This window comes from Trachypithecus francoisi, unplaced genomic scaffold (genome assembly GCF_009764315.1).
Source record: "Trachypithecus francoisi isolate TF-2019V2 unplaced genomic scaffold, Tfra_2.0 Lachesis_group12, whole genome shotgun sequence".
NCBI lineage: Eukaryota > Metazoa > Chordata > Mammalia > Primates > Cercopithecidae > Trachypithecus > Trachypithecus francoisi.
The window spans coordinates 11179834-11194251 of record NW_022681457.1 but is presented as its reverse complement, the minus strand read 5'-3'; the positions used below and the strand labels follow the sequence as shown (position 1 = coordinate 11194251).

The 14418-nt window shown below is 43.2% G+C and overlaps 1 protein-coding gene across 2 annotated transcripts in view; it reads left to right on the top strand.

Moving 5' to 3' along the window:
- NLRP11 (NLR family pyrin domain containing 11) overlaps positions 1-12693 on the top strand; it is a 45428-nt gene extending 32735 nt beyond the window's left edge. Inside the window, exons 6-10 of one of the 2 annotated variants that reach the window (XM_033224527.1) lie at positions 1803-1973; positions 5364-5534; positions 8748-8918; positions 9157-9327; positions 12237-12693. In XM_033224527.1, coding sequence (XP_033080418.1) covers positions 1803-1973; positions 5364-5534; positions 8748-8918; positions 9157-9327; positions 12237-12483 — 931 coding nt within the window. In that variant the 3' untranslated portion in view covers positions 12484-12693. The remainder of the gene's footprint in view (positions 1-1802; positions 1974-5363; positions 5535-8747; positions 8919-9156; positions 9328-12236) is intronic. The other variant, XM_033224528.1, reaches the window with a different exon arrangement.
- Positions 12694-14418: the final 1725 nt, after the last annotated feature.

The window sequence follows — 14418 nt, the reverse complement described above, 5'->3', positions numbered from 1 at the left end:
TTGTACTCCAGCCTGGGTGACAAGAGCAAAACTCTGTCTCAAAAAATAATGTAGAATAGACCATTTCACGCTGGGTGGCCCTGGCTAACCCTCTCCCCATTTCCTGTCTATGTACCGTGCTGCGGCTGCGCTGTTTGTGGTAGATGTTTAAAACACCAAACCTCCTGTTTCAGACTCTTTCCACTCATTTCCTCTAACAGAAATTCTCTTGTCCTAGAGGTTCAGAGCTTGCCCTCTTCTCTCAAGTTTCTGCTAAAATTCTACCTTATTTAAGTCAGATCTTGTGCCTCTTCTGTCCTCGAATCTTCAAACCCTCAATGGCTTCCATTTTCATTCAAAATAGAATACACAGGCCAGGTACAATGGCTCAGTGAGACAGGAGTTCAGACTTCTCTCAGTGGTTGACCCGTAAGGAAGTAGAATACATCCTTTTCTTTCTCTGACCTACTCTGATTTACTTTCTATAAAGAATTGATCATCTACTAGGCACATTATACGTTCAGCCCTGTCTTTACAATGCTGGAATTCCATCGTATTTCTTCCAGTTCTCTGCTGTATCCCAGGAACTTCGTACAATGCCTGAAACATGGTAGACAATATTAGTTGAATGATGGTTAGCAAAGTCCTCATTAAAGAAGAGAATATTGAATGACAAGTTGAAGGAAGCGAGACAGCAAACCATGCAGCTATCTGGGGAAAGATCATTTATTTTTATTTTACCTATTTTTTCTCTTTTTTTTTTTTTTTAAGAAGTGGATCTTGCTGTGTTGTCCAGGCTGAAGTACATTGGTATGATCATAGTTCACTGCAGCCTCGAACTCCCGAGTTCAACAGATCCTCCCACCTCAGTCTCCCAAGTAGTTGGGACTGCAGTCATGTGCACCACCACTCCTGGATAATTTAAGGAAAAAAAAAAAAATTTTTTTTTTTTTTTTTGAAAGAGGGTCCCATGGGGAAAATCACTAAGTGGAGATGAGGGTACTAGACACTAAAGTAAAAATGTGCTTGTGGACTTGAGGGAGAGTGAGGACATCAGGGAGGATGGTACAGAATGAGTAACAAATAGTTAGGCTGGGTGCAGTGGCTCATGCCTGTAATCCCAGCACTTTGGGAGGCCGAGGAGGGTGGATCCCCTGAGGCTGGGAGTTCAAGACCAGCCTGGCTAACATGGTGAAACCCGGTCTCTACTAAAAATACAAAAATTAGCCAGGCGTGGTGATGCATGCCTGTAATCCCAGCTACTCAGGAGGCTGAGGCAGGAGAATCGCTTAAACCTGGGAGGCGGAGGTTACAGTGAGCCAAGATCATGCCATTGCACTCCAGCCTGGGTTGTATCTGTGCATCTCAAAAAAAAAAAAAAAAAAAGTAGACAGATAGTTGAGAACCAGAGCATGTGGGGCACCCAAGGTTATGCAGAAAAACATCAGAAGTCCTTGTAAATGTGATGGTAAGTTGAGGATCTCGATCAGATTTCTAAATGTGATCGTACCCACATCCCGTGGTCAGGGGGGCTGCTTGATCCCTGACTTCCCGTTCTGAACCATCACCCTGGAAGCCACGTGGAGACGAATGCAGAAGGGGAAGGAACTGCCTACTCAAAGCCCTTCTTGAATCTGTAACCTCGCCCAAATGTGAACTCTGAGAAGTGGCATGGGGAGAGGAAGGTTAGAAGCAGAGCGATCTATTGATTTCCAAGTAGATATCATCTCACTTCATTGGGTCTGATTTTTTTTTTTTTTAATTTAAAAGAGGGAATGGCTTAAACGGGGGAGCCTCTTTTCATCTCTGGATTCCTCTTACAGCTTGATGAAATGTGACTTGCGAGCCAGCGAATGCGGAGAAATCGCCTCGCTCCTTGTCAACGGCGGGAGTCTGAGAAAACTGACTTTAACCAACAATCCGCTGAGGAACGACGGGGTGAACATACTGTGCCATGCCTTGCTTCATCCCAACTGCACTCTTACATCCCTGGCGTAAGTTGGCTCGGACAAGTTCACCACGTAGCAGCTCAGATTGACTTGACTGTCTAAACACACGATCAAAGAGTGGTTGGCAGGGAAAGGGACAGGAAAGCAGCCGAAAGCACGGTCTTTGGAGCTCAGTAGCTCTGGGTTCATCCTCTGGGTTGACAGTTGATTTGCGAAACGTTGGCAGAAATGTTTCTGGATTTTTTTTCAGTTTGAGTTTCTCAATCTGGACAGTGGGGTCATAACACAACCAAACGTCCATCTTTGGAGAGAGAGTTAAAAATGGTGGTCACAGCAGGGCATAGTGGCTCACACCTGTAATCCCAGCAGTTTGGGAGGCCGAGGTGGGCAGATCACGAGGTCAGGAGTTCAAGACCAGGCTGGCCAACACAGTGAAACCCTGTCTCTACTAAACATAAAAAATTTAGCTGGGCATGGTGACAGGTGCCTGTAGTCCAAGCTACTTGAGAGGCTGAGGCAGGAGACTTGCTTGAACCCGGGAGGCGGAGGTTGCAGTGAACCGAGATTGCGCCACTACACTCCAGCCTGGGTGACAGAGCGAAACTCTGTCTCAAAAAAAAAAAAAAAGTCACCACATTCCAAACACAGCACCTAGACCATAGCAACTGACTTTCTAAGAGCAGGGAACCTATATTGTTCTCACAATGAACACGTGAACTGGGTGTCATGTGGGATGAGACGTAACTGAGAACACAAGGACGAAAAGGACGAAAAGCAAAGGAAAGGTGTGATGCTAGATTGCCTTGAAATAGGATTTTTTTTTTCCCTGAGTCTCCTTTCAAGAAGGTGGAAGACAGGCTCTCCTTGCATCTGTGCCTCCTGTGGGTTACTCGTAGGTAAGCTCTGTCTCTGCTCTGGGAAAGTTGCTAGAAAGGCAGTCTTCCAGAAGGTTCGGGTGCGGCAAACACAATGAAAGACAGCAAAAAAGTGGGACAAGTGAGGCATAAAGGTACAAAAACGAAGGGTGGAGATCTGTAAAACATGGTCAGAAAACAAAACGGAGTAAGCAGTTCAGTGTATTTAAGGACACAATTCCCCATTCACGCTTCCAAATTCCAAAAAGACAAGAATGCAGTAGGTCATCTTTTGTTTTTGTTCTGCCCTTTTTTGGCCCGTATTTTTCTTGGCCCCCTTTAGCCCCTTTTTAGGACTTGCTAGATTCCAAAACACACAAACTGATATAATATTCTTTATATATTTTCTGTAAAAATACTTGTTTGATTGCAGGGTGACACCACAAACTCCTGTTCATATTATATAATATCGCATTATATATGTTTTTATCTTCTTTTTTAATTTTTTTGAGACAGAGTCCCAGCCATGTTTTTAAAATCTCAAATTGTTCTAGGATCTATCTGGCCCCAGATGAATGCAGTAAGTGATTGTCAATATGAGCTAATTTTGTTGTAAAAGATCTCATGAAAAGACAGACCATTGGCTCAATCACCAGACTCCAAGTAGGTATTTTTTTTTCATCTCATGTCTACAAGTTTCATTTCACATCTACAAGACAAAACCTGCTAGATTGTCTTTTTTTTATTACTGGTTCCAGGTATAATTTACATATCAGAAAATCCATCCACTTACGGTACACATTTCATGTTTTCTTAATGTGTATTTAGAGTTGCACAACACTACGATATAACTTTTAGAACATCTTTATCACCTTAGATTGTTGGGTGTGGAGTTTTTCGTAGTTCATACCTGTATTTAAAATAATCCCGATATACTAAGCAAAAAATGTTTGTTTTGGTAACATATTTTAAGTAGGCAAGGAATTTCTAAGCCTAAACATGAAAGAAATCAGTAGTCTGAGGAAAATGCCTATAAAAGGCCAAATTTATGGTCGTGACCAAATCTGACAGCTGGAAAATAGTATGCAAATGAGTTGGTAGGACTGGTTTCTACGAGGACAACAGGGAAACCTCTCTAGCTCATTCTTAGTCTTAACTTGTACATATTAATTTAAAATAAGCACGCATTAGTATACAAAGGAAAACATAGCTCATTTCACTTGTCAAACCCAAATTAATAGAATTACATATACATTTTTTGATCATTCTAAAGCACAAAAACCATTCTAAGCTTGCACAAGGCTATGCAAAAGCAGGGAGGGACTAGGTTTGGTCTGCTGCCAACCTCTGGTCTAGTCTACCCTTTTCCCATACCAGAGCCAAGATTCAGTATTTCCAACCAATAAATTGGTTATTTTCAATTTTTTTTTTTTTTTTTTTTTTTTTTTTTTTTTTTGAGACAGAGTTGCCCAGGCTGGAGTGCAGTGGTGAGATCTTGGCTCACTTCAACCTCTGCCTCTCCGGTTCAAACAATTCTCCTGCCTCAGCCTCCAGAGCAGTTGGGACTACAGGCGTGTGCCACCATGCTGGCTAATTTTTGTATTTTTAGCAGAGACAAGATTTCACCATGTTGAAGGCTAGTCTTGAACTCCTGACTTCAGGTGATCCTCCCATCTCCCCCTCCCTAGGTGCCAGGATAACAGGCATGAACCACCATGCCTGGCCTATTTCCAACTTTTTAGCCCATCCCGTGTTTAGAAAAAAATGCAGCTCACTGCATTTTAGAAAAATGTTCTCCATGTTTAGAAAAATGCAGTATTCCCAGGGCAAACAGAAAACGGTTTAAAAAAAATAGAGGATTGGCCAGGTATGGTGTCTCACACCTATAATTCCGGCACTTTGGGAGGCCAAGGCAGGCAGATCACTTGAGCCCAGGAGTTCAAGACCAGCCTGGGCAACACAGTGAGACCCCCATCTCTATTTAAAAAATCATTTAAAAATAAATAATGGAAAAAAATAGAAGCTGGAAATCCAGATTAGGATTGAATAAACTTCCATATATTGGCAACAAGCTAAACCTGGACAGACAAAACAGGATACCACAAAATGGGCTTCCAAAAGGGCTTCTGGTGTGTTGTCTGTCTTTACTTTTTCCTAGTTTAAACAATCTTCAACAGTTCCTATATTCACTTATAAATAACAAAGTAACTCTTTCAATGTGAGTTTTTAAACTGAAAAATCTTAGGATTCAATTGATCCAAATATACTTGATCAAACAATGGGAGAATCCAAGTTCTAGAAGTAACTTCTATAAGGTTATTCCGTTAGTGGAAGTTGGAGTTCGATTTTTCTCATGTCCTGTTCTGCATTATCCATTCTATATGTTGTCCTCTGCACTCTTTGGGGTACTGTTAATCTCCTTTTCCAAATAAGAAAGTCATTGGTAGAGATTTTGGGCAATGGTAACAGAGGGCATCGAGGCGTTCATGGGCGTGGGGTGGGTGGTCTCGGGTGCTCCCCTGTCTGGCACTCACACTGCGTTACTGACTCACTCTTCTGTGTGTGTGTGGTCCCCATGCAGGTTAGTCTTCTGCTGTCTCACTGAAAAATGCTGCAGCTCCCTTGGAAGAGTGCTGCTGCTCAGCCCAACCCTAAAACAACTAGACCTGTGTGTGAATCACTTACAAAACTACGGAGCGTTGCACGTGACGTTTCCCTTGATGTTTCCAACCTGTCAGTTAGAGGAGCTGTAGTAAGTCTCCCACAGTTGTCCTGGATGACCATGTTTCTACTGCAGTAAGGCCTCGGGTGGTGGGGTTGGTGACAGGGATAAGATTCCAATGATGGCATCATGGGTGAGAGGGGTATGGGAGCATGGGCTCTCCAAGATATGAAAGCACGCTAAGATTCGTTGGCAAAACCATTTAGCTCAGAAGGAGCAGAGTTCACAAAATCTCTGATCCTTATCACATAGAGAAGGGTGCCTGGACCAGGCTCCTCTCCCTGCTCCCAGGTGGACATAGTATGGGAAAATGCCACAGGAGAAGGGACCCAAAGATCCCGCCCTGGCCTGGCTTACAATGTCTGAGGCAGTGAATATCTTTTGGGGTGGGCAATCATAGGGGCATCTTTTTGTTGGGAAATAGCTTTATTGGAAAAGGGATGCACTGGGGGTGGTGGCCATATCCAAGCCCCTGGTACTGGCCAAAGTCCTCTAACTTAGGCATGATGCAATGGCTTCTGGTGCAACTTTCAGAAAAAAATATGTAACAAGTCACTACAGCTTTCTGAGTGTGCCTCATCAATGATGCTGAATAATCAAACTTCTCATATTTTCTCAGAAGTAATGAGCCTCCCACTTGCCTGAAAAAAAATTGTTTAAAAAATTCGTTGGAGTTGTTTAATTTGAACTCTTTTGAAAATGTTTTACCTCAAATGTCTCTTTTTTTTTTTTTTTTTTTTTGGCTCAAATACAAGAAACTGATATCCTAAAAGCATCTCCTGTTTATAAAACAGCAACACTATGGCTTGTGAGTTCCTGAAGTGCTTACGAGACTGTATAAGAATATGCTCAGCAGTATGGTATCTTATTTTAAGTTTATTTCTGTCTCGTTATAAGTTAAATCCTTGTTACCATTGTCATTTGGTACAAATGGGCAGGTGAAATAGGAAATTCTAGGGATATCTTTTCTTTCTAGAATCTTGCTTCCTTTGACAAGGTAGTTTAGGGAAAACTGCCTTTGGGAAAATAATATAACACACCCTCCTTTTTTTTCCCATGGACCTTAGTTTGTACTTAGTAGGTTGAGACAAATTCACTCATACTGTAGAATAGGGGTTAGAAACTTTTTCTATAACAGGTTAGACAGTAAATACTCTAGGCTTTGTGGGCCATAATGTCCCTGTCGTAACTATTTTTAACTCTCCCATAGCTCAAGAGAGGCCATGAAAAATGTCAACAAATGGGTGTGGCTATGTTCCAATAAAACTTTATTTATAAAAACAAAGTTGTCTAGATTTAGCTCTCAGACCATAGTTTGAACCTTGCTGTAGACTCCAAATACATTCTTTTGTCATCCTTCAAGAATTATCTTAAGTATAACTGTCCATTTTGTCTATTACCTACCCAAACCTGGATAGGGACCCTCTCTATGAGCTCCCATAGGGCAGGTGAAGCCCCGTATTATTTATCAGCCTTTATTTTCCTCTAAGTTTTAAAGTATGGATGTGGTTGGCACATCATTAATGTCCTATATATTTTACAGACAGGGTTTTGCTATATTGCCCAGGCCAGTCTGACTGCTGGGCTCAAGTGATCCTTCTGTCTCAGCCTCCTGAGTAGCTAGGACTACAGGCATGGACCACCCAGCTTTCATAACTACTCAATGAAAAATAGGATTTTCTGGAATCTGCTTTAATCTCTGATTATTCAGTATTTAATATACATTCTATAACAAAAGTAGAGTGTATGTTAAATGTCAGGCACTCCTCTAGGTGGCTGGGATGCCTCAGTGAACAGAATAAATATCCATGTATTAATGGATCTTGTATTGGCACTAGGGGACATAAGAAACTTACCTATTGTTAGGCCAGAGGTCAGCAAATGACATTACCCAGGGGCCAGATCTGGTCCTTTGTCTGTTTTTATCAAGATTTTACTGGAGGCCGGGCGCGGTGGCTCAAGCCTGTAATCCCAGCACTTTGGGAGGCCGAGACGGGCGGATCACGAGGTCAGGAGATCGAGACCATCCTGGCTAACATGGTGAAACCCCGTCTCTACTAAAAAATACAAAAAAAAACTAGCCGGGCGACATGGCGGGCGCCTGTAGTCCCAGCTGCTTGGGAGGCTGAGGCAGGAGAATGGCGTAAACCCAGGAGGCGGAGCTTGCAGTGAGCTGAGACCCGGCCACTGCACTCCAGCCTGGGCGGCAGAGCAAGACTCCGTCTCAAAAAAAAAAAAAAAAAAAGATTTTACTGGAACATAACCATTCATCTACATGTGTTTCATGAATGCATTTGTGCTGCAATGGCAAAACTGAGTAGGTGTGATAGAGGCACCATGGCCCGTGAAGCCTAAACTATTATCTGGCCCCTTATAGAAAAAGGTTGTCAACTCCCGTATCAGGCAGTAAAAAGTGCTATGGAAACTTTTTATTCAATACTAGGGGTACGTAATCGGGAGTGCGAGGGTAGGGTGTGGCCATCTCTAAGCAAGGTCAATGTCACCTCATTGACAAGGAGACATTTGAGCAAAGACTGGGAGAAGGTTGTGGATGGAGTCATACAGATCACTAGACTGAGGCTTCCAAGCAGAATGAATAGTCAGTGCAGAGCTGTTAACATAGAAACAGCCAACTATGCTTGAGAATCAGCATGAAGGCCAGCCAGTGTGGTGAGGCAACGAAGTAGGATTGTAGGAGCAGACAATGGGGGAGATGTGAATGGAAAAACAAGATGGCACGTCACATGGGAGAACATGGACAATCGTGAGTACTTTGCTTGCTTTGAGAGGAAGGACCATTTGGTAAAATTCTCTTTCTAGAAAGAATGTATTTAGCCCTTCTCAATGTTGGATTTTTGACGTGAGTACTGACAGGTAGAAATGTGAATTTCAGAGGAGGTTGCCTAACATAATTCTTCAGAATTCAAGCTCAGTATCGCAAAGGTGTGGGTTGAATGTGTGTGGCTTTCTGGGACAAAATGCTTAAAACATCCTGGCCTCAGTTTCCTTGCTTGTAAAAGCAGGATAAGAGCCTTGTGGTCATTGTGAGTTTAATGTGCATTAGGAGTTTTGAATAATGCCTGGTATGTTATAAGTGACCCGCAGATGTTAACACTGCTCTTGTTTCTGTAACCAGTCCCTTAGTCATGAATGTCACAAGACGGGTCCAAAAATGCTTAACACTGTGAAATAAACCTTTGGAGACAGGTGGTCATGACTCGAGCTCATGTTTCTGTTTTGCAGTCTGTCTGGCTGTTTCTTTACCAACGATATCTGTCAATATATTGCCATAGTTATTGCTACTAATGAAACACTAAGGAGCCTGGAGATTGGGAGCAACAGCATAGAAGATGCAGGAATGCAGCTGCTATGCGGTGGTTTGAGACATCCCGACTGTATGTTGGTGAATATTGGGTAGGTGCCTGGTGGAGAAAGATCCTTGTTTTTAGCTAGGAACAGCTGAAGTAAAGCACAAGAAGAAGTGGATTGGGAAATACGATACCTCGGATGTTTGAAATGGGGCTGTTATGGCGCAGTTAGTTCTTTTGACCAAAACTTGGGAGGGATTTAGTAGACGTCCAGTTCTTACCCATCTCATCTGCCGTTTTTCCTCAAGGATTTGGCCCCATCTTACCTGTGCATTTTGTTACAGGCTAGAAGAGTGCATGTTAACTGGTGCTTGCTGTGAGTCTCTTGCCTCTGTTCTTACCACCAACAAAACACTAGAAAGACTCAACATACTTCAAAATCAACTGGGTGATGAAGGAATTGTAAAACTTCTTGAGAGCTTGATCCTCCCAGACTGTGTACTTCAGATAATTGGGTAAGTTGCTTATTTTTCCTTGGTGATGGGGAAAATTCTTTTTTTTTTTTTTTTTTTTTTTTTGGAGAGACTGAGTCTTGCTCTGTTGCCCAGGCTGATCTTGGCTCATTGCAACATCCGCCTCCCAGGTTGAAGTGATTCTCCTGCCTCAGCCTCCCAAGTAGCTGGGACTGCAGGTGCCTGCCACCACGCCCAGCTAATGTTGTCTATTTTTAGTAGAGACGGGGTTTCACCATGTTGGCCAGGATGGTCTCAATCTCCTGACCTTGTGATCTGCCCACCTTGGCCTCCCAAAGTGCTGGGATTATAGGCATGAGTCACCACGCCCAGCTGTGATGGGGAAAATTCTGTGTTGAGATGGTCTAGGACTTATGAGATGATGAGAAACCCTCTTGCCAACTTCAAATACAAAAAAGAAAAAAAAAGTCTTTCATTTTGGGAGACTGAAAATGTATGGCTAGTTCTTACAGCAGAGGGCATATTCAATGGTGAGTAAAAGATGACAATTGATATTATACTTGACGTAGACAAAAAGGGTTCTATGTTTGAATATTTTCTATTTTCTTTCCTCCATTTGGATGTGCCCCTCATTACCAGAGAAGAAAAATAGGCAGTTCTCAGTCTGCTATTTCATGTTTCCAGATCCATTAGATTCCTCTCATAAAGAAAAGTCCTCTTCCTTTCTGTGTTAGCTAACTGTCGCCAAGTATGTTACCAACTTGGGGGTTAAATGACAGATTATCTCAGTCTATGTGAGTGTCAGGACTCCAATCCCGGCTTAGTTGGTCGTCCTTGGGATCTCTCATGAGGCTGCAGCCAAGATGTCATCCAAGGCTAGGGTCAAATCTGAAGGTCTATTTGGGAAAGGAAAAATCAGTGTGCTTCTAAGATCATGTAGTTGTTGGCAGAATTCAGTTCCTGTAGTGCTGTTGGGCTAAGGGTCTTAGTACCTTGACAGCTGTTGGCTGGAAGAGGCCCTCAGTTATCGGCAATGAAACACCAAAGAGACTCACTCTCCAACTCTCAAACAGTGACTCTTTGTCAAGTTTTTCAAGGCAATAGAGTGAGTTTGTTAGCAAGGCAGAAGTAGCCATTCTATGTGGGCCTGCCAAAAAAGTGACATCTCACCGTATTTGCCTGTTGGATAGAAGCAAATATGGCCGGGTGCTGTGGCTCATGCCTGTAATGCCAGCACTTTGGGAGGCTGAGGCAGGCAGATCACTTGAGGTCAGGAGTTCAAGTCCAGCCTGGCCAACATAGTGAAAACCCATCTCTACTAAAAATAGAAAAGTTAGCCCAGCATGGTGGTGCATACCTGTAATCCCAGCTACTCGGGAGGCTGAGGCAGGAGAATCACTTGAACCCGGGAAGCGGAGCTTGCAGTGAGCCAAGATCACGCCACTGCACTCCAGCCTGAGCGACAGAGCGAGACTCTTTCTCAAAGGAAGCAAATCACAGACCTCGCCTACGCTAGAGGGGAAGCTGATACAAGGGTATGATTGACACAAGGTGAGGATTGTTAGAAGCCATTTAGAAGCTGCCTATCAGTTTCCATTCATACTGTCCACATATGTAGAAACATCTGGCAATATCTAGCATTCCGTTTCTCCCTGCCTTATTAAAGGAAAACCATATTCAGGTGACTGAGCATTCGAGATGAAGTATAAGCTTCCTGGTGACCCATTGATAAAATACGGGCGGGGTAACTCATTTCCCTCTCATAGCCAATTTTTCTCAATGGAAAATGGGGATAATCATCTCAGAACTCTTAAAGCCTAAATGAGCTCACAGACTCAATATGCTGGAGACCCTACGATGAGTTATTTTCCCTTGTCATCTCCAAATGATGATTTTTTTCATAAATGTGGATATGGAGTCCAACTTTCAGATGCATGGAAAAATCCATCAATATGACAAATTTTCCAAATTGCTTCTTCTCTTTATTTTTTCCCCCAGGGCTCTTTTCACCTTCAAATGTATAATGCATTTGTTCTATTATCTAATTCCTTCCACTAGAACATGAGCTCCATGATGCCAGGGATATGTTTCTTTCAGTATTATAGGTGCTCAAAAGTAAACTGCAGAAATGACTGTATTTCAGGTTATAAAGGTATTTGTACCTACGTGCTAATTGGGACACTCACATATAAAGAAGGCACAAAATAAGTGGTTGAATCCCCCTCTTCGATTTGGAGAAAGAAACGTGAGCATGGGCGGTGGTGTGTGCTTCTGTTCTCTAGCTATGTAAATTTTGTTTTTCCTTTTTTTGAGATAGGGTCCTGTTCTCTCAGGCTAGAGAGCAGTGGTGAGATCATGGCTCACGGCAGCCTTGACCTCTCAGGTGTAAGTAATCCACCTCAGCCTCCCAAATAGCTGGGACCACAGGCACGCACCACCACACCTGGCTAAGTTTCTATATCTTTGGTAGAGATGGGGCTTTGGCGTGTTGCCCAGGCTGGTCTCAAACTCCTGAGTTCAAGCAGTCTGCCTGTCTCAGCCTCCCAACGTGCTGGGATTAGATGTGGGTCACTGGGTCCAGCCTGTAAACATATTTCAGTTGGAAACTTTGACCCCTCAGTATTGGAACCTATAAAGCCTTGGATGGCGTTCCCCATTGTGAGGATGTACTGTGAGATGCATGTAAAGCACTGAGTGCACAGTAGTGTTGCTTACTGCTAATATGACTTCAAACGGTTCTCCCAATGGAAATCTTGCCTTACCTTCTAATACTTAACGGAGAAATCACGCTCTCAGGGTTTTTAGTCTGGAGCAGATTTTTCTTTCCTCAGATGGCTTGAGACACTCCCAAGAATGCCCGAAGGATGCCATGTGGGGAATTAGTCATTGATGCCACAAACCCGAGACCTCACATGGAGCATTAATAGAGTTCGCCCTCTGCTTTCCCTCAGGCTTCCGTTAAACAACGTGAGCGCAGAAACCCAGCGGATGGTGATGACCGTCAAGGAAAGAAAACCCAATTTGATCTTTCTGTCTGAAACTTGGTCTGTAAAGGAAGGCAGAGAAATTGGTGTGATACCTGCTTCTCAGCCAGGTTCAGTAATACCTAATTCTAATTTGGATTACATGTTTTTTAAATTTCCCAGAATGTCTACAGCCATGAGAATGTCAAATACAGGATCTAGGCAACGCCTTTGATCATGTTCTACGTAAACCATATTTGTTATAAATTATTACTGTGACTGGAATGAAAGAGAATTAAGGCTATAATTGTCCTATTTGGGGTGTGTGTGTGTGTGTGTGTGTGTGACCTTGATCCAGTCAACCATTTCTTAAAATTCCTACACTCTCTCAAGAGTATTTAAAGGATTATATAAAGTAATAAATGAGAAAATGCATTGGAAAAAAGTGTGAGGCATGATTCTTTTCTCAGTGGGCATTGTGGAGTAACACGAAAGAAACTAGGATCCTTTCATGATTTGTTTGTTGCTTGTTTTTTGTTCTGGTTTTTGGTGGTTTTGTTGGTTTGGTTTTTGGTTTTTGTTATTGTTTTTGTTTTGGTCTAGGGAGAGTTGTTAGAAGGTATCTCTAGGAATCCTCTGAAATGAAATCCTTATCTCTTCTTCTCTCCTGGCTTTGTAGTCCTGCTGCACCATGTTCATCCCGGATCTACCTAACGCCATAACTGGCATTCGTTTCTGTATCTCCCTCTCTCTCAGCCAGCTTTGCTCACAAACTTGTGTGTGTTCCATGGGGTGAAGGGTGACCTCTCTAAGCAGTGGAGAAATGTAAGAAATGTGTGGCCTCAGAAAAAGCCTCTCCTTTTCACCTTCTTTCAGAACAGGGAGTCGAACTGGGCATCCTCTGATAATGTTTCCAACCCTGACACTGTGTTTACCATGCCCCATGGCTAAGCATCTGGTGGCTGTACCTAATAGGCCTCCATAGGTGAGGGGATACGTACTCAGATTGGGTAGGTTTTAGGGTCTTTACGTGCTGAAAATCTTTTTTGAGATGGAGTCTTGCTCTGCCGCCCAGGCTGGAGTACGGTGGTGCGATCTCAGCTCACTGCAGCCTTCGCCTCCCGGGTTCAAGCAATTTTCCTGCCTCAGCCTCCCGAGTAGCTGGGACTACAGGCGCCCGCCACCTCACTATGTTAATTTTTGTATTTTTAGTAGAGATGAGGTTTCAACGTGTTGGCCAGGCTGGTCTTGAACTCCTGACCTCAAGTGATCCTTGGCTCAGTTTCTAAGGAGACTGTCCTAATTTATTCCTTTGACAGTGTTTCTAGGACACAGGGATATACAGTAAACCTGAGCATTCTGGTCCCACATTGAGCCAGGAGCTCAAGGCAAGCACCTGGTTCAATGTGCCACTGTCTTGGTCCAGCCGGGGCATGGATGGTGTGGCTCAGAGCCAGGCAGGGGTAAACCTATTTTGCCCAATGCTATTGCTCATCCTCAGCTCTGAGGTCTTCTCCTGTTTGAGATCTTTATGTTCTGCCTTTTGCTCTAAATATACAGAAGCACTCACTGGGGTGGTCTTGGCAAAAAGCTCTGTACAGGGAAGTGTCAGTCACCATAAGCTGGGACACCTGAGTCCCTAGTTACAGAGACAGGCTCCTGGACCTGATCTCTCCACAGAGATGCCATGATCCTGTCATCTGTAGTATTCAGTGACATTACCTCAGTGAGTCTGGGGCTTCTCTGATGAGAATATTTTATTCCCAATGCAAAACCTCAGCCACTTCTGATAAATGCAACTTCTGGACATGATGTGAAGATCCTGATAAGAAAAGGGCTGAGAGTTTTCTATGTTCCTTTTCAAAACTCTGACTTCAGAATCAAGTCATAATCAGCTGTGGAAGGAAACCTTGAAGGTGAATCAAAGGATCTTACTGTAGTTTCAACTGGGCATATTCTTTGATTTTTCTGACATGTTTTTGAAATAAGATCATCACAATTTTTTTTTTTTTTTTGAGACAGGGTCTCACTCTGTCACCCAGGCCGGTGTGCAGTGGCACTAATCGCAGCTCACTACAGGCTTGACTTCCTGAGCTCAAGTGATTCTCCCACCTCAACCTCCCCAGTAGCTGAGACCACAGATGCATACAACCATGCCCCCCCCCAATTT